This window comes from Bos indicus, chromosome 17 (genome assembly GCF_029378745.1).
Source record: "Bos indicus isolate NIAB-ARS_2022 breed Sahiwal x Tharparkar chromosome 17, NIAB-ARS_B.indTharparkar_mat_pri_1.0, whole genome shotgun sequence".
In the NCBI taxonomy this organism is placed as follows: domain Eukaryota; kingdom Metazoa; phylum Chordata; class Mammalia; order Artiodactyla; family Bovidae; genus Bos; species Bos indicus.
The window spans coordinates 15834596-15855243 of NC_091776.1; the positions used below are offsets into that span (position 1 = coordinate 15834596).

The window sequence follows — 20648 nt, forward strand, 5'->3', positions numbered from 1 at the left end:
AATTTCCCTTCTTCGTATCATAAATGTAAATCAAATTTAATATTAGTTTCCATTCTTAAGCTAGGAGAACACTTATATGCTTTATTATGGCAAAATGCGTTTATGTCACATAAGCACAATAGATGGTTTGCATTAATCCATATTAAGTGTTTGGTAATTTCATAGCATATAGAAACAATAGCACAAATTCACAGTAATATTTATTTCAGGCCTTTTTGAAATAAAGTCTCTATACAACCTGAAAAAAATGTGGTTTCTCTGCAACTCAAAATTCCCAAGGCTTGAATTTTGGAGTAAGATTTACATTTTTCTGATGAGATCCAACTAGTCCATTCTGAAAGAAATCAGCCCTGGGATTTCTTTGGTGGGAATGAGGCTGAAGCTGAAACTCCAGTACTTTGGCCATCTCATGTGAAGAGTTGACTCATTGGAAAAGAGTCTGATGCTGGGAAGGATTTGGGGCAGGAGGAAAAGGGGACGACAGAGGATGAAGTGGCTGGATGGCATCACTGACTCGATGGACATGAGTCTGAATGAACTCTGGGAGTTGGTGATGGACAGGGAGGCCTGGTGTGCTGCGATTCATGGGGTCACAAAGAGTCGGACACGACTGAGCGACTGAACTGAACTGAACTGATGTGTGCTTTACCAAATTCTCACAGTTTATTTTGTATTTCACCTTTCTCTAATGGTGTGTAGGACAAATATGAAGGTTTCAGTTTGACAGATGATTGATACAGCTATGTATATTGTCCACTCCAGCACTCTTGCCTGGCAAATCCCATGGATGGAGGAGCCTGGTGGGCTGCAGTCCATGGGGTTGCTAAGAGTTGGACACGACTGAGCAACTTCACTTTCACTTTTCACTTTCGTGCATTGGAGAAGGAAATGGCAACCCACTCCAGTGTTCTTTCCTGGAGAATCCCAGGGACGGGGGAGCCTGGTGGGCTGCCGTCTATGGGGTTGCACAGAGTCGGACACGACTGACACGACTTAGCAGCAATAGCAGCAGTGAGCATATATGCTTGCAAAATACTGTTGATGACAACACTTCTCTAGCCAGATTCCTCATCTGTGAACAATCTTCAGTGACCTGTAATCTCAACTTCTGTTGCCAGTTTCTGTTCATCTTAGACCTTACCTCTAGGGAAAATAGTTGAGGTCATGCATAATGTCCCTATGCAAATTGATATTCCAAAGCATTTCTGTTCAGTTCTCTGGTTAGAATTGTGCTCTGTAAAACCATTGACCTGATCTTAATAAGAAGGAAATTAATCATTCTCACTTTTTAAAAGTAATGATATCTTATAGGCAGCTAAATACTAATCTGATTCATCTTTTTCTAAAGCAATACCTTATGACTTAGTTACCTAAAGTCAGTAAGAGGTCTACTAAAATACGGCCATGTACTTCCAAATTTTATATTATGTATACATTCAACTCCAAAGTATTTTGTATAATAAAGCATTATTCTTGCATCCCATAATCACACAGTCTCGTACGCACTGAATCGCAGTCAGTTGTTTATATGTCTGTGTCTTCCATACATTCAACTTTATGAGCTCCTTGAGGGCAAAGACAATGAAATGCTCACTTTTGTGTCTCCCTAGTTAGAAAGCACTCGCTCATAAAAGGTACCCAGTACTCATTTGTAGAATACATTAATGACTTTGAAGTTTCCTCTCAAATTACTATTCTTGTCTTCCTTCATATTTGGAAACATGGAATAATTTTAACTTAACTCAGCACCATGTCAGGTACCTTTTCCTCCATTAGAACTAAGGATTTTTTTTTTTTTTTTTTTTTTGAGGATTTTGTTTCTGTCTTCCAATTAAAAGTACCCAGTTAAGCCCTCTTTCCTTAGTGCATATTTCCCAGAGTCATAATCAACTCTGAAGCAACTATTCAAGTCATTTTCACAATTATCTCCAAGCATAGAAGTGGTAAAATTCAGGATGGACATAGAACATCAGAGATGACCAAAGTTAATAAAATGATGAGTGAAGGTCTCCAACAGCTTCCAGAAACCCAGTGGTGTAATTTGCATTTTACTTGATTATTTATGTGCTGGTTGCAAAGGTTCTGGTTACACAGAAATAATTTCAGATATTTCCCAGCAAATATGAATTGAAAGTAGTTATTTTACCCTTGTCTCAGCTTTTTCGTTTTCCTTCCTAAGTCATGCCTAATAGGGTTGTCTAGTTTTGTTAATCTTATTACAAGGAGGGAACATTGAAAGCATCCATTCTTCCCACCAGAAAAGACGGGGAGAATTAGGCCAGTTGTTCCCTGCATGGCAATGGAAAGTGTTCCATCATCTGTTTTCTTGATGGATAGGAAAACTTCCTGAACTTCTCTAGTCCATTTCACCCAAGAGAGATGTGCTCTGAATTCTTATCTGATATTAAAGCCCACAAAAGGTGATTAAGCAAAGTTCATGACTGTCCATTAAAATGCACAAATGTTCTATTAAAGAAAAGAAACCCCAGATGAGATCTTTATGGGCATGCATATTCATGAAATCCTACCCATTTCAAGAGTTTTCCACATGCAGTTAATACATTCACCTTCAGCCCCCTGTTTTATAGCACCTCATACAGTGTTTGATACGGACGAGTTCAATGTTGGAGGAGGCAATGGCACCCCACTCCAGTGGTGGGGAGTGCCACCCCTCACTTTCCAGGGGTGGCTGGAAAATCCCATGGATGGAGCAGCCTGGTAGGCTGCAGACCACGAGGTCGCTGAAAGGTTGTTGTTGAATCACGCAAAGACACCGGGATTCTTGGCCCCCGGAGGAGATGAATTCAATCCGGGGCCAGAGATGAGGTTTGATCGCTCAGAGCTTTTGTGTAATAAAGTTTGATTAAAGTATAAAGGAGATAGAGAAAGCTTCTGACATAGGCATCAGAGGGAGACAGAAGAGTACCCCCCTGCTAGTCTTCAGCTGGATGTTATAGTCACTAGCAGTCTGTTAATGAAAGAAAGGAATGTCTTAAAATTCAGGATGGCACCAGGCCCCTCACCCATAAGATGCATTTTGGGATAATCTTGGCACCAAATGGTTTATCCTGGGCCATAAAATGATTAACTTGAATCTTGAAGAAGGGCAGACCACCATACAAATAATTTCATTTACATAGATTAGGGAAACAATATCTGAGTATAACATACTGGTTTGTCCAGCAGGTTCTGAGCCAAGAGGCTAACCGACTTGAAGACAGAGTTTGGGGTAAATGCATAGCACATTAGCATTGCTTAAGACAAACATTTCCATAAGAAAAAGGCATTGGTTAACTTCAGGTGAAACCAGGTGTCATTATGGCAACACAGTATTTTAAGAGAAACCTCCTTTTAAATTTGTATAGAGAAGGAAAAAAATCACATTTGTTTCCTCCTGCCGCTTAAGAGAGAGAAAAATGTCTGACACTTGCAGGCTATTTCTTCCGTTTGGAGACCCCTGAGCGACTTCACTTTCACTTTTCACTTATGCATTGGAGAAGGAAATGGCAACCCACTCGAGTGTTCTTGCCTGGAGAATCCCAGGGACGGGGGAGCCTGGTGGGCTGCCGTCTATGGGGTCGCACAGAGTCGGACACGACTGAAGTGACTTAGCAGCAGCAGCAGCACAACAGTTCAATGTATTTTTCAGAATTAATGGAAGAATAAGTGAATGGATGGATTTGCTGACTCAGCAGTTCATCTTCCAACTCAAGTCACTGTTTTTGACAGATATTTTATTTTTATTCGTGTAAGACTGATTTTCCTGTGGTTTTATATTGGATACCATTATCTCCCTTGTATACTTTCCTAACTGTTACAATGCCTGGTTTGATGGTGTGCAGCTGAAACCCAATTACCAATTTAAAATTAAAAGCTTTAGTAAATCAGTCATTTTTAATTTATTATTAAACAAAAGCTTTGTTTCATATTTCCATGGATTGGAATCTATAGCTTGATGTGACACATGTTAAAGTAAACTCAGCCATTCAGAATATGAGCTTAATTCTAACTTCAATTTGAAGATACTTGTGATAATAGTTCTTATAGTTGTATCTTAATTTATTTTTACTCCTAAATAGCAGGCTATTAAGTTAATCAACAAATGTTAATTAAGCATCGATAATGTGCAGCAATGTTATGAGTACTTGGGGGAAAACAAATGCAGTCAAAAAAAAAAAATGGATCCTGACCTCAACAGCCATATCATCTAATTCAAGTAAATGGCCAGCACTCATAAAACAAGCAGAGATATTGAAAGATATTCTCAGATTGAAAGTAGTTATGTGACACATTAAAAATGTCAAAAGAATTCAGACAGAATTTATATGAAGGTTGAAGAGGATGAAAAACTCATTTCTTCCTTCCTTGTTTCATTCATTAATATTCATTCTTTTATTTATCTATAACCTGGTGAATACTAGGGGCTTCCCAAGTGGTGCTAGTGGATACCTGCCAATGCAAGAGATTGTGAGTTCGATCCCTGGGTCATAAAGATCCCCTGGAGGAGGGCATGGCAACTCTCTCCAGTATTCTAGCCTGGAGAATCCCATAGACAGAGAAGCCTGGCCGGCTGCAGTCCATGGGGTCACAAAGAATCAGACACAACTGAAGCAATTTAGCACGCATGCATGATGAGTACTAGGACCTGAGAAGAAAAGAATTAATAAACAATAGTTATTTCCCTTATAGAGCCCACTGTGTATTAAAAAGAAAAGATGCATTAATCAGAGAGAGAATAGCAGGAACAGTTCTTAGATATGTGGAACCTGAAAAGGTGAGAATTTGGATTGAGGGAAGGTAAAGGAGAAGGCCCTCGAAGCATAAAAAGCAGCATGTGTCAAGTTAGAAACACTAGTTCCTCCAAGGTTTCCTTCATATCTTTGATATTCAGCACTCAGCAGGCAGGTAGCCTATGCCCAGAAAATATGTTGAGCTAATTAGCAGCATGTTTCTAGGGCAGCAAGGAGACTGACCTGGATGAAGTTTTCATTTTGAAAACTAAAGAGAAATGTGTAGAGTTAGGATCTTGGTTGACCCAACTACAAGCAAGTTGAGAGAAGAGAAAATACTTACTGCAGTACTCAGCCTGCTTTTGATCAGAGGAGTGATGGCACAAGCGTGGTTATCGATGAAGATAAATGTGGCTCTTGTGTGTAGGCTTGATCATGTGAGAGCTAATCGATAGGTCTGGGCAAGATCCAAACCAGGGACTTTGGAGAGGTCACCTATTGGAGAAACAGTGACTGACCCTCTGAATCACTTGTGTAACTGGCACTGAATTTCAGGGTGAGGCCAGCAGTGTGGTCATTGGGAAACCGAGGTCAGGGATTATTGCATGAGTAGGTGGATGAAATTAAGCAGGAGGATGAATAAGAAGCAAAGGTTGGGGGCATCTCAATTCTGATGGATGTCATATATCTGGCTGATTTTAGTGAACATGGTGTGTATGTCATGGACATGGTGTTTATATACATGTGTGTAGGTATGTGTGTAGTATGTAGCTTGGGCCATGAATGTGCCATTTTGTACCATAAAGTATTATATGCACAACACCAGGATTCAGAAAGAAGAGTTATCAAGCTATGGAATGAACAAAGATTTGCAGTGTGGAGGAATCAGGCTTGTAGAGTGCAGATTACTCTCAGTCAACTCAAGGATAGACTGAAGCTTCTTTGTAAAGATGAGATTGGTCTTGTTAATTTTCTAACTGGTTCTATGCAAAGTGCTCAGAAATTCATAGTGACCAGTGGCAAATTATGCATGGAGATAAAGATATAACAGGGTCCCCATATCAACTCTAGTTTAGCCTTTACATTCTTGCTGATCAGAAGTCATCCCTAGAAAAGTTAATTAGCTAAGAATTGCTGAATGAGGTTTTTTGTTTTTTTTTTAAGTTAACTGCTGATCCAAAGCAATCAGGATTTCTCTTGAGCTCATGAATGTGTGACATGCTGAGTAAGCACCACATTCCCTACCCTCATGGTTCACTCTGCCAGGTGTAATAGCCCCCTGGCTACTCATGTCTACATCCTTCAAATGTGTGTATCCATTGCCACTGGCTTTGACCTGCATGTTAGCTTACGTCCTAACCCAGAAATAAATAAGAACCAAGATCAGAACCTGACTCTGTTCCCCACTGACTTTTTCCCTCATTGCTGAGCAAAAGTTGATAGCCACTTCACCTTCTAGAAGTTGGGTTTTTCTGAAGGTGTTATTAAGGTCGAGGACACCATTAAGCTCCATTTAATAAAGGTTAGACTTTAACCCACCAATGTTCAGTTACTCTCTTCAGCAGTAGGCTAATGACTGCTATTGGAGCGGGAGAAGAAGGAAGGCCCAGCCATCTACTTTTCTGATATGTTGTCGTTGTGTGTGTGTGTGTGTGTGTATGTGTGTGTGTGTGTGCGTGTGTGTTTCTAAACCTGTCATGTGGCTGAGGGGATAAACAAAATCTGGAGGCAGATCATATTTTTCTTGCCTGAAAATGGGGAGGGGGAAGGTGGGAAGTGAGAGGAACTCCAGCCAGTCTTCATGCTTCTACTGTCTTCTCCCTGCTAAGCAGGCGATCCTCTTCATGATTTTAGTGGGGAAGAAAGTGGAGTACTTCCCAGCCATACCAGCAGTCTAAACAAAAAGAATCCCCCACATGGACTGGCCTTGTGAATAAGAAGTCACCAAAATGAGAATGGATTTTTGCTGGTTATTTTCCTCTGTGCATATGCTTTGTCAGAGACATGATGGAAAATGGCTTGTTTAGTTAGAAGAGAAATCAGATACTCTAGGTACATCTTCAAAAATGTTTCCTACTCATTGTTGGCATCCTAGCTCCAAAATAATTATCTTGCTTGTAATTAATAATATTTCTTAATTATCTTCTAAGAAGTGAATTATCACCTTCCCTCCCTATAGTCCACGCCCTATTTCATACCTGGGCCCACGGATGGATTTGGGGCCTTGTTACTAACGTTGTCCTCTGTTAATATTTGCCATTTATGTCCTTTGACCCAGACTGATTGGTCCTTTAGTCAAGTGATTGCTGCACCCCTAATTACATGGTAATGTTGATTTCAGACTTAAGAGTACGTGGCACCAGCCTGCCTTTTTTGTAGAATCATCTCTTAGTTCAGAATTTGCCATTGGGCTCATGTTAAAGCCTCAGATAACAGAAACCTAATCTTAGGCTTGTGAGGTGACATGCACATGTCCCTGACCCTTCCTGAGCTCCCTCTCCCCGAAGCTTGTCCCCAAAGTTCTGGTTATTTCATGAAGAGGGATTCCTACTGGATACCAGCATTCTGTGGGAAATCATAAAGAATGAATCCAGTCTTTGGAATTAAATGGAATTTCTCATCTACCTCTACCATTTTAATATTGAATGTTATTCCGTATCTCTTACCAAAAGTTTCCTCGTCTCTAAAATCTGAGTCAATGATATTATGTGGTGGTTTTTGCAGGTTAAGTCAGCTAATGTAAATAGCAATCCCCAATCTGCCTCTGGGTTGGAGTCCTCTCTCTTCCTCCCCGTTTTGTCCCCTCTCTGCCTTTCTTCCAGACCTTCTGCGATATACTGAGGACACGTGTGTGCTTAGTCCCTCAGTCGTGTCCAGCTCTTTGCAACACTTTGGACTATAGCCCACCAGGCTCCTACGTCCATGGGATTTTTCAGGCAAGAATACTGGAGTGGGTTGCCATTTCCTTCTCCTCTCAGGTAACTCACAGTCTAGTATGAGAGACAGCAATGTAAATCAGTGACTTTAATCTACTTTGTCGACACAAGCAGTGTCCGGCAAAGCTCAGGGTTCTCTCACAACCGGCCTGGAAAGATCTGCTCTCCAAAAGATAAAGAACAGAATGAGTCTGCTCAGAGTCTGCTGCTGAATGTGCCTTCAACAGAGTATCTGATTGTGAATGAATCATGTATTAGTGTTACATAAGCAACTGCTCTATTTCTTACCCCCAAACGTCCTCCTAAGTGTTTTAAGACTGTTTGCCACACACAACACAACCTTTTACTATATGATTGTTGATCTTAATCAATGAGCATACTTCAGTTTGTTCTTCGTGCCAGTGAAGATCTCTGTACTGGCTGCAAAGCTGACTTTTTTCTCACAGCAGAATTGTATAACCTGAGGCATCTATAAAGGAAGAAGAACAATGGCTAGGTGTAGAATGCAAAATCATCCTCTTATATACTCTTCTGTTCGTGCTCCTCAAAGATGTGATTAAGAGCAGTTGATCCGTCCTTTATATGCCTTTACATAAGAAAGTCAGCGTGCACTACTACTCATCTTTGATCAAAACATAAAATTTCTCTCATCATGAGTAACAGGAAGAGAGTTGAAAGCCTATCTCCTCTACAGAGCTAATCTAAAAATTAAGAGAAATTCTTTCCTCCTTTTTTCCTCAGTAACAGTTTGTCCACAGTATTAGCTGGAGAATTGCTTCATTTTTCAAATTATAGTCTGAAAAATAAGGTTGATGGTGGTGATTAAGGCATATTCAGAACAGGGACCATTTTGTCTGGTTATGGGCTTCCCTGATAGCTAATAAAGCTACCTGGTAAAGTTCCCTGGTAAAGAATCCACCTGTAATGCAGGAGACCCGGTTCAATTCCTGGGTCAGGAAGATCATCTGGAGAAGGGATAGGCTACCCACTCCAGTATTTTTGCTCTTCCCTGGTGGCTCAGATGATAAAGAATCTGCCTGCAATGTGGGTGACCTGGGTTCTATCCCTGGGTTGGGAGGATCCCCTGGAGGAGGGCATGGCTTCCCACTCCAATATTCTTACCTGGAGAATCCCATGGACAAAGGAGCCTGGCGAGCTACAGTCCATGAGGTTACAAAGAATCAAATACAACTGAGTGACTAAGCATAGCACAGCAGAGCACAGTTTGGTTATATGATCTGGAATATAAACTCCTCACCAAATCTCAGTGAGTGATGTCACAAACTCAGCTTGCTTACATTTCTCCAGCAGTGCCTCCTGGAAGTGATGAGCTTTTTAGCTCTCAAAATTTCATTTTTTCAGGTACTAGGCAGAAGATGATACAATTTATGGATTTATCAGCTTCCATTAAAAGCAAAATAAATGTGCTTTTAATTCTTGGGAGGAATGATCTGTATTTAGAGAAAAAATTGCTATGATTACTTGTGATTAACAGCATATTTGGTACTCACGATAGAGGATTATGAAAAGCAAGTATGATTTATTTAGAAAAGCCAGCAAGGGTAGGATGTGATTTTGCCAAATTGCAATAAACTTACCAAGAACTTTTGTAGAAACCATGTCATTGGGTCATTGGACTCCTACTGGAAAATCATCTCATTTCTGAGCACCTAAAGAGCTTATTGAAATTTCAACTTAGTGTTCCCAATGGTTCTTTTTTTTTAATTTAATTTTTATTTTATATTGGGATAGAGTTGACTTACAGTGTTGTGTTAGTTCCAGTTATATAGCGGAGTGATTCAGTTATACATATATCCATTCTTTTCAGGTTTTTCCCCACGTAGGCCATTACAGAATACTGAGTAGAGTTCCCCGTGCTATACAGTTGGTCCTTGTTGATAATTTGTGTTATATACGCAGTGTGTATCTGTTCATCTGAAACTGTTCTGGTTGGCTTGGTGACTCCCACGGATATGCATTTTAATTCTCTAGGTCATTCTGTGAGGATGATCTGAAGACCACACTTTAAGAACTTCTAATTCTTAGAGTCGTCATATTCATAGCAACAAAAATTACAGTGGTGGTTGCCAGGGTTGGGTGAATGGATGAATGGACAATTCATGTTACAGGGTACAAATTTTCAGCTTAGGAAGATGAAAAATTGCTGGAGCCAGATGGTGATGATAGCTGCACACCAGTGTGAATGTATCAATACTGAATGCCACTGAATGATATGCTTAAAAATGGTTAAAATGCACCAGCCCCAATCATCCAGTATCATGAATTGAACTTGGACCGGCGATTTGTTTCATATATGATATTATACATGTTTCAATGCCATTCTCCCAAATTCATGTTGATGTATGGCAAAACCAATACAATATTGTAAAGTAAATGAATAAATAAATAAAATATATTTGACTATTTTATAGCTAAAAAAATGGTCAGCTTTGCATTATGTCTATATTATCACAATAAAAAGAAAAATAAGAAATTTGAATGCAAGCGGCAGTCATTATTTTAAAATATTGGTGAGTCTTTGCTTTCATACTAATTATTGATAAATAAAATAGATATCTCCAGTGTAAAAGGTAATTTGTGCTCAATTAGGGATCCACGTTGTACGATAGTTCCTCATTGCTTTATGACAGGGCGAAAACAATGACCTAAATAGAAAGATCATAGCACTTGATTTATGCTTTATTAAGAGAAAATAGATTTCTTGTCTATGCATAATTTGGCCAAATGAATGGGGGGATTAGAGTCACTCAGTCTGCATGATTGTTCCTCTTCCTGCTGTTCTCAAGTGGATTCATCTGATTTTGCCTCGTCTTGGTTTTGCAATACAGATCCATAGTGATACTCATGCTCTTTTCAGGACAGGGTGTGGGCCAGTGTGGGGAAGAGCCTGAACTGCATTATTGCAATGGTGGATAAACTGATCGAAAGAGAGAGTGGTGGCGAGGGAAGCAGCACCAGCAGCAAAGATGTAGAAAAGGACTCTTCTCCAGTGGACTCCATCATAACTCATCCAAAGGGTAAGGAATCATTTTTTTTTTCCAATCATTGACTGAGTAAACAAAGTGAGAAAGCCAAGATAAAATGAGATAGAAAAAAGAGGAGTCAATAGTGCTTTTGATGAAAGTGCTGATAGTGTGCTTTTCCACTGCTCTGGCTGGGGTGATGGAAGGCTATTTATCAAATTGCATCTCGGTTGTGTTTTCAGAACTGCTTGCAATGCTCATTTTTTTTTTTTTTAACTACATAAAAACCCTCTTGAAAGGAGAGCACTGTTTTCTTTTAAAGAGTCTGATATAGTTTAATCTACTTTTATACACATTCCTCCAAAATTTTATTAGGAAGAAAAACAAGCATCTGAAAACGCTTAGAAACTTTGAGGACTATCAGTATGCAGCATCTTAAAAAGGCTTCTGCAAAGAAGGTGATATGGTAAAATGCTGTTCACCTTATTCTGAGGGAGTGAATGTGTGAATTATTTCAAAAACATGAAGAAGTCTTAATTCCATGTAAGAAGAATGTGTTTGTGTGTTATTCCAAAGACATTTTCATGAAGCTTAAGTTTTCATAGATACATGTATAGGCACATGCAGTGATGCATACATATGTCACAGTAGACACACACACACATAGATCTATGTATAGAGACAGAGACAGATACTTTCAAAGGTGTCTTATTACAAGGTTGACTAGCAAATATGGCTTCTTTTGTTAAAATTTTTTTGTTAATTTGATTAATTTTGCCAACAAAAACTAAGACAGATATCTGCACTTCTCTATTATAGAAAGACTTGCTCCTAGAGTCATTCCAGCCAGATTCTTGAGTGTTTGGAGATAAAAAGCATTGCCCTACCCTCTTCTAAAATCTGCTTTCCCTTTTCCTTAAGGAAAATGAGTATAAGAAAATATGGCTGCTTATCAAATTAAATTGTTTTCTCAATTTGTTTTGCTGATTTTTTTATTACTCACATTTTCATCAGGAGTTTAATTACAGGAAACATCAATCTTTCATCACCTGATTAACAGTAGAACCATTTCTAAATCACATTCATCAACAGTGACTTTCTAAAGTTTTCTTACTGTAGATGGTTCTCATCCTCCATATTGCATTCACTTAGGTGGAAAGTTTACGCTGATTTTTTTTTTATGTTCTACTTGATTTAACTGTATATGGGGATTTTCTTTTTTAATAATATCAATTTTATTAATGAAGCTGGTCCAGATTCATAACTTCACATGAATCAAAATGAAAGCCTGTCATAATTTATGTCAAAAAGAAATAGTATACTTCAGTTTTCTTTAACTGAATATTTATTGACCATCAGCAATGAGCCAGGCACTGTGCTGTGCTCTGGAAAATGAGGTAAAGAAGCAGAATCCATATTAGTGATTTGTTCTGTCCATTAAGTGTTCAAGGCACTTGGAACAGAGTAAGATTAAGAGGTTAAGGGATACTGAATTTAGCCACATTTTTTGATGTTGCAGAAAACTGCTTATTGACGAGAACAGAGTTCCAAAGTATTGGAAATTATGCATTTATTTGTATCTTGTATTTTATCAGAAGATCGTATCTGTGCAATCAGTTTCCATTTAAAAAGTAAAAATATTTGGTAGGTAAGTCATCTGTAAAATTAGATGAATCACTTTTATTTGAATGTAAGATATTCTTTGGATATAGCCTAAAAACCATGTAGAATTTGCTCCTAAAGTGAATTCATTACTAGATCAGTTTTATGGATGGCTGGAGTCAAATTATAACACAGTGTCCTATAATTTATTTCATTATTTTTATTACTTTTTATTAATATCTTATTTTCCATGTTGATTTCATTCATTCTTTTTTGAGTTATAAATGTTTTTTAGGAGATAAGACACTGTTTAAATTTATAAAATTAAATACATACTTTGGTCTGAAAATTATTTAGTATTGGATAATTTATTATATAGTATTAGATAATGTAGTATTATCAAATAATTCTAAAGTGAAAGCTGTTAACATTTTATGTGCTGGATGATTGTGTATAGAATGCACAACAGAATGTTTTGGTAAAGATATTGGTTCATAAAAGGGATGATTAACAAATATAAATGTGATGTATTGCAAATGAATGTGTGCTCAAGTATACTTAAAATATATTAAATATGTGATGGATGTTATTGCATATTTAAGTGGGATTATTATCAGTTGTTTAAGTAAAGTGTATTCTTATTAAATAATAAAAATAATATTTATTATTAATTTATTTTAATCTTCCTCTTAATTTAGGAAAAATACACTTTTAGTTTCTACCCTAACTTTGTCACATTAAACAATGCAGCAGAGAAATTAATAATGGCTTTCTGAACTATGAAGCAAACAAGCTAAAGTTGCAGTTTGCATATACTACCCCCTTAACTATTTCAGAAAAAAATATTTGAGATCAGTTCAGTTCAGTCACTCAGTTGTGTCTGGCTCTTTGCCACCCCATGAACTGCAGCATGCCAGGCTTCCCTGTCCATCACCAACTCCCAGAGTCCACCAAACTCATGTCTATTGAGTCCGTGATGCCATCTAACCGTCTCATCCTCTGTCGTCCCCTTCTCCTCCTGCCCTCAATCCCTCCCAGCATCAGGGTTCTTTCAAATGAGTCAGCTCTTCGCATCAGATGGCCAAAGTGTTGGAGTTTAAGCTTCAACATCAGTCCTTCCAATGAACACCCAGGACTGATCTCCTTTAGGATGGACTGGATGGATCTCCCTGCAGTCCAGGGGACTCTCAAGAGTCTTCTCCAACACCACAGTTCAAAAGCATCAATTCTTCGGCACTCAGCTTTCTTCACAGTCCAACTCTCACATCCATACACGACCACTGGAAAAACCATAGCCTTGACTAGATAGACCTTTGTTGGCAAAGTAATGTCTCTGTTTTTGAATATGCTGTCTAGATTGGTCATAACTTTCCTTCCAAGGAGTAAGCAATTATGTCTGCAGTGATTTTGGAGCCCCCAAAAATAAAGTCTGACACTGTTTCCACTGTTTCCCCAACTATTTCCCATGAAGTAAAGGGACCGGATGCCATGATCTTAGTTTTCTGAATGTTGAGCTTTAAGCCAACCTTTTCACTCTCCTCTTTCATTTGCATCAAGAGGCTTTTTAGTTCCTCTTCACTTTCTGCCGTAAGGGTGGTGTTATCTGCATATCTGAGGTTATTGATATTTCTCCCGGAAATCTTGATTCCAGCTTGTGCTTCTTCCAGCCCAGCGTTTCTCATGACGTACTCTGCATATAAGATAAATAAGCAGGGTGACAATATACAGCCTTGACGTACTCCTTTTCCTATTTGGAACCAGTCTGTTGGTCCATGTCCAGTTATAACTGTTGCCTCCTGACCTGCATATAGGTTTCTCAAGAGGCAGGTCAGGTGGTCTGGTATTCCCATCTCTTTCAGAATTTTCCACAGTTGATTGTGATCCACACAGTCAAAGGCTTTGGCATAGTCAATAAAGCAGAAATAGATGTTTTTCTGGAACTCGCTTGCTTTTTTGATGATCCAGAGGATGTTAGCAATTTGATCTCCGGTTCCTCTGCCTTTTCTAAAACCATCTTGAGATATACATTCAGTAAGGATATGTTCTCAATTTAACTGCATTTCAAACTTTTATTAGAAAAAGATAATTATAAAAATTTGAGAAGAAAAAGAAATAGGATTATGCACAATTTTCACTTTATTTCTGTTAGACACACATTTTGAATATATGTTTAGACACACACATACACTGTGACCAAACTGCTGTACACAGTATAAATATAGATGAGCTTCTTGATATACTGCATATCATTATGAGTATTTCCTCACAAACATTGTCTGGAAATAATGAGATGATAATGGTGATAAACTATTTCATCAAAAGAGAAACCACTCTTTTAGGTATTTAATTAATATTATAATGCTGCATTTAACATGTAAGCATCTTTGAACATGAAAATCTTTAACTACATCTCAGAAATTTTCCTGTAAGTCAGATTGCTGCAAGTGGAATTATTTTATAAGGAAGAGTTATTCCTTCTCTCCCATGTATTTATTTATATAATGACTTGTTGATATCAATGTGGACTCATGAATACTTATTTTATCCTTTGGTTTATATGCCTCTTATGTTATTATTTATTTGGGGTTCAAATTGTTCACGGGCTAGCTAGTAGGAGCTCTTGGTGGCCTTTTGGTAGCTTCTCTTGCATTAGACTATGTGTTTCGTTTCTCACTTACTTTTACATTTTATTCACTCTCTTATTCTCCGGCTTCATAAAAAAGCTTGCTCTAGGTTCATCTGTATCTGCCCCAGCTTGTGGTTCAGCTAGTTTCCAAGGAACCCTGGTTTCTTTTTTGGAGAATAGCATTTAGAAACCAACGTTTAGTTGGGTGGGGATGTTTTAATGATTCTTTGTAACAATAGGTACTCTGAACAGCAGTACCTACAAGCACTCTTATCTTACCAGCCTTAGATATTTTCAGTGATTTCATGCCATTTTGGACGAAAATTGTCATATTGTAGTTTCTAATTATTTGTGTCTTGATATTGTGGTGCAGCAGTAAAGAATCCGCCTGCTAGTGCAGGAGACTCAAGAGATGCGAGTTTGATCTCTGAGTCAGGAAGATTCCCCTGGAGTAGGAAATGGCAGCCCACTCCAGTGTTCTTGTCTGGAAAATTTCACTGACAGAGGAGCCTGGTGGGCTACAGTCCACGGGGTTGAAAAGAGTCAGACATGACTGAATATACATGCATATGCACATTATGTAACTTAATACTGGATTTCAAAATAATATTTTTGATAATAAAATCCATTTCCTCAATAACACCACATTTATCCTCAGTCCATAGCTGTGGTGGAAAAGTCATTACATTATTTTCATTTTACAGTTAATTAATAAATTGATTTAGTGAGTGATTTGAGTCATCTAGAGTTTACTGTTATGTGTGATGTGCTAAATACTGATAGGCATTTCTTGCCACGTCATCTATGAGTGATTGTTTTCCTCACATTAGTTTTTTCCTTATAGTTCAGTTCTGCAAATATTTTAATCAACAAAATAATTGTCAATTTCTGATCAATTAATCAATCAATTTAATCAAATTTTGTTCATGTGCTTTTGACTGTTGTGTTTTATATTGGGATATGTTTTGAAATCTCATAATTAACCTTATGATAGTCAGTTTTTCTTTCTTTACCATCATCTTGTATTTTTACATTATAATCATAATTCGTGTTTCTTTGTTGGTTAAACAGATGGTCTTCTGAATTTTTGATACCTTTATCCATTTTTTAATGTTCCTCTATAACTGCAGATATTTCTCTTTTCAACTTGTAGATTTTTCTCTATACAGTGTATCAGTTTAATAATGTTTTAAACCTGTAGTTTTGGAGGTTTTTTATTTTAGATCTAGAATTTTGCACTATATCTTACTTCATAAATTTCTTTTCAGGATTACTGCAGATAGAGGTGAGAGAAGAAAATCTTTCTGTACATTCTGAGAACGAGTAATAGAATAACCGTTCCAAACTCTCATGCTGATGTATATTCGTATTTTTTCTTAACAAATAAGATTGTCCTCTTATTTTTGTACATTTAAACATACTTATAAGCAGGTGGCTCAGTTGGTAACGAACCTGCAATGCAGGAGACCTGGGTTTGATCCCTGGGTTTGGAAGATCCCTTGGAGAAAGAAATGGCAACACTCTCCAGTATTCTTGCCTGGAGAATTCCATAGACAGAGGAGCCTGGTGGGTTACAGTCCATGGGGTCGCAAAGAGACATGATTGAGTAACTAACACTTTCACTTTTCACTTTTCAAAGGTATAGCATCAAGTACAGTGTAATATGAGACTTCCCTGTTGGCTCAGAGGGTAAAGCATCTGTCTGCAATGCAGGAGACCCGGGTTTGATCCCTGGGTTGGGAAGATCTCCTGGAGAAGGAAATGGCAACCCACTCCAGTACTCTTGCCTAGAAAATCCCATGGACAGAGGAGCCTGGTAGGCTACAGTCCACGGGGTCACAAAGAGTTGGACACGACTGAGTGACTTCACTTTCACAGTGTATCACAGGACTGCCTCCCTACTTTTACATACTATTCTATTAATGATATTTAAGTTTTATTAACTATTCCCTTGTAGCTTAGCTGGTAAAGAATCCACCTGCAATGCGGGAGACCTAGGTTCGATCCCTGTGTTGGGAAAGTCCCCTGGAGAAGGGAAAGGCTAACCACTCCAGTATTCTGGCCTAGAGAATTCTCTGGACTGTACAGTCCATGGAGTTGCAAAGAGTTGAACATGATTGAGCAACTTTCACTAATAACTCCATTGAGATCCATAAACCTTGCTAAATTGGACCTATCCCTCAGGCTTCTCAAAATTCAAGTAATATTTAAGCATCACTATGCACTGGACATTTTGAAATATTAGGGGCACAAGAAGATTAAGACCCAGTCTGTCTCAATTCTACCGAAGAGATTGATATCTAAACCCATGACTGTAATATAATACACTTTTGAGTACATGCTGAAAAATACCTGTTTCTTTCATCCATCATGCCTCCTGCCCTACTAAGGTTTATTTTATTCACATGCTATAAACGTTTCCTATCTACTCACAGAAGCAACAGATTAAAATGATGAGAAAGCGGAGATAAATATAGATCCTTGAGGCACGTTACAAAAAAGAATTGCATGCATTGCAATACACTAGTTAATCACTACTCTGGGAACATGTGTTCATCCAGCTATACGTTGATCCATTCATGTTATTGGATGGCCTGTATTTCTCTGTCTTTCACAAGGGTATCATTACGTGCCCTGTGAACGGCCAAATACCCTATGTCATTGAATACTTTTTTCCCCTCATCTACCCAGCTATAAGTTCTGCCAAAAAGAATATGAAGTTCCCCTGACGTAGTTTTTCCTAATGATCCCAGTTTGCCTTCAAGTCATCACTTTTTCTTCATACAAAGGTGGTAAATATCAGGCACATCACAGACTTAGTTCACTTACTAGTGGTTAGATTCATGTCCTTTCCCAAGTCATAGTTTTCCTTTAACTTTCAGACACACTCCTTGTGGGACCTGAGAATTCACTTTTCCTCCCACATCTTCTACTATATTTCCGGCTGCCTCCAGTTAACAAAATTGTCTGATAACTACCAAGAACTTATTTTATTCCAATAATTTATTAAACTTATAATCCATAGCTTGCTAATGCCAAAGATAAGTCATCTGAAAAAGGCACTCCATCCTCCAAATAGGGACAAATCCAAGGCTTTTTGTTTGTTTATTTTAAGCAAATCTCCCATGTTGTATCTTATATCTTTGGTCGGCCACAGTAACTATCTTCCTAATACACTGGAAATAATTAATGACTAGAACAATTAATCAGTTGACACTGCTATATCTAAAATAGTTCATGGCATTAAGCCTTATGGAAGAGACACACCAAATATATGTTAGTTGAAAAACAAAGAGGAAGATCCCTTCATTCATTCAATAGATACTATTTGAACATCTATCCTATACCAGGCACTGTATCTAGAAACACATTTAGTCACTGCCCTGTTCTTGACATCTGGTGGATAAACAGTTGTATTTGAAAGAAGACACACAGAGATTTTCCACAGACAGCTTCTGCAAGATAAAGAACATAGAAGAGGAAGTATACATTTGGGAGTCCTCAGCAGATAGATAGATGAAACTGGAGAAAATGAAAAGAGAAAGAATAAGAAAAGATGAGCAAAATCTATCTTGCTGAGCCTTGGGGCATGGAAACTGCCTTCACCTGAGGAGTTGGAAGCACCAAGGGATGAAGATCAAATGCAACTTGGATACTAAACAAAGGTATCCAAAGAGAGGAAATAATCACTTTAGTAGTTAAAACTAACTGCACTCACATTTATATGACATATACTTTGCTAAACTTTCCATCCATCCCTCCCTTCAATCTCGCAACAAACTTACAGGGGATATTGTTTTTATTCCCATTTTATAGATGAGAAAGTTGAGCACTGCTTCTAAGATCACAGAGCTGGTAGATAACTGAGCAAGGACTCACATCCAGGCGAGTGATTCCTGATTGAATTTGTTGAAAAGAATTGGGTGTGCAGAATAACTGGTGAAAAGGAATGCTTACTTTTTTACCTTTAATATTTTCTTTAATTGGAGGATGATTACAATGTTGTATTGGTTTCTGACGTACAATATGAATCAGCCATAAGTATAAAATTTTAAGAGCAGTTTTGCATGTAAGTTTACTTTCCTTTATGTTTGCCATTAATATTTGATTAATGGTTTTCCAGGTGGTCATAGCTAATGCTTCACTTGTTGCTTATGTTTCTCGCTATCTTACAAGGCCCTAAACTCCCAGACTCCCACGTGTCTCTTCATGGTGCTCGGCCATCTTCGTCTCATCCTGCTTCATCCTTTCTTATCCAGTCACACTGGACTCTTTTGAGATCTCATCTAATGCTTTTCAGTGCTGGGCTTTCAAAGGATTGCCCATCTCTACCATCCAACTTTTTATCCTCTGAGGCATCTTTTCTGATCTTTCAGGCCACAGCTGGCATTACAAGCATGGGAGCAGGGCAAGTGCACAGATTCCTCTCAGCAGGGCCCTGTGCCATGGGTTTAAGCTCTGTGGTCATCACGCCTTTATAATAATGTTAGCTGTGTTGTTGTGAATAAAGTCCAGTAGTGTGGAGAAGGCTGTGTCTGGGACATGGAGACTTACTTCATCTCCAGTTCTGCCCCCCTGGTTCTCCAGTGCCTGCCCAGCTTCCCCATTCTTATCCTAGCCCAATGACCATCTCCCATTCCCACCCATACCTACCAAGGGGCCAGGGTGCAAGTGCTGGAGAGGCAGACTAGGTGCCCTTGAAGATCTGCGCACAGGCTTCACCATGCCTAAAGGAATATGACACAGAAGAGTAAATGGAAATCACCATGACAGGCCAGAGAGATACTACTGAGGAAGAAAGAAAGCAAAACCTTGCTTACTGCTTTTTAAGCAGAAGTCTCATAATTTTATTTTTTCATTGAATTCTGCAAATTATAGAATCATGCTTTCTACAAGGATTGCAAGTACAGAGTCCCACAGACATCATGCATGATAATGATCAAGTTCACCTGAATGAGCCAGCTGAAACTGATGGACACTGGAACAAACTAGGAAGAATATATCCCTTCAAAAGAGGGCCACCACTCCAGCTCCAGCCAATCATTCCCATATGGGAATGTGGATCTAAAGTTACCATATCTTCTGATTTTTCAAGTGAATCTGAATTTTTGTATAAAATATCCCAATTTTTAAAAGTTGATAATAGTTTTTTTTAAATAATTATAATGGGAGGAAGGCCAAATAAAATACATTTGAAGGTCAAATGAAGCTGTTCCTGGGCCACTGGTTTGCAGCCTCTGTATTTCTGATTTATTGAAAACACTATTTTAAATGTTATCTCCCCTACTAGACTTGGCTCTATGAGAGAATATGCCAAGTATTTTTTTTTTCTCTGAATCTCCAGAGCCTAACATAATTCAGAGGCTAACACTGTGGAGTAAAGGCTGAATCACCCTGATCTGCACTGCTACTAGACAAGAAATGCTTAGTTTTCTCAATATTTCCAAGTGACTATCTTCAATGTACGTGCATATCTATGCAAGCTGCTGCTGGGCTGTGCTCAGTCGTGTCTGACTCTGCAACCCCATGGATTGTAGCCTGCCAGGCCCCTCTGTCCATGCGATTTCCCAGGCAAGAATACTGCAGTGGGTTGCCGTTTCCTACTATAGTATTTATGCATACATACCTAAAAATCATCATATCCTCAGAACTTGCACTTAACATGAGAATTATTTAAGTGGTTTTATAATGTGTAACAAGTCTATTTTACTTTGTAAAGTATAAATATATAAGTGCAAAGCATCATTTTCATCAACAGGTTTATATATTA

General features: G+C 38.3%; 1 protein-coding gene across 5 annotated transcripts in view; it reads left to right on the plus strand.

Annotated features, from left to right (window-relative positions):
- INPP4B (inositol polyphosphate-4-phosphatase type II B) overlaps positions 1-20648 on the plus strand; it is a 714114-nt gene that overhangs the window by 581042 nt on the left and 112424 nt on the right. For all 5 annotated transcript variants that reach the window (XM_019977498.2, XM_070769067.1, XM_019977497.2 and 2 more), the window contains one exon: positions 10545-10704. In XM_019977498.2, the coding sequence (XP_019833057.2) occupies positions 10545-10704 (160 nt within the window). The remainder of the gene's footprint in view (positions 1-10544; positions 10705-20648) is intronic.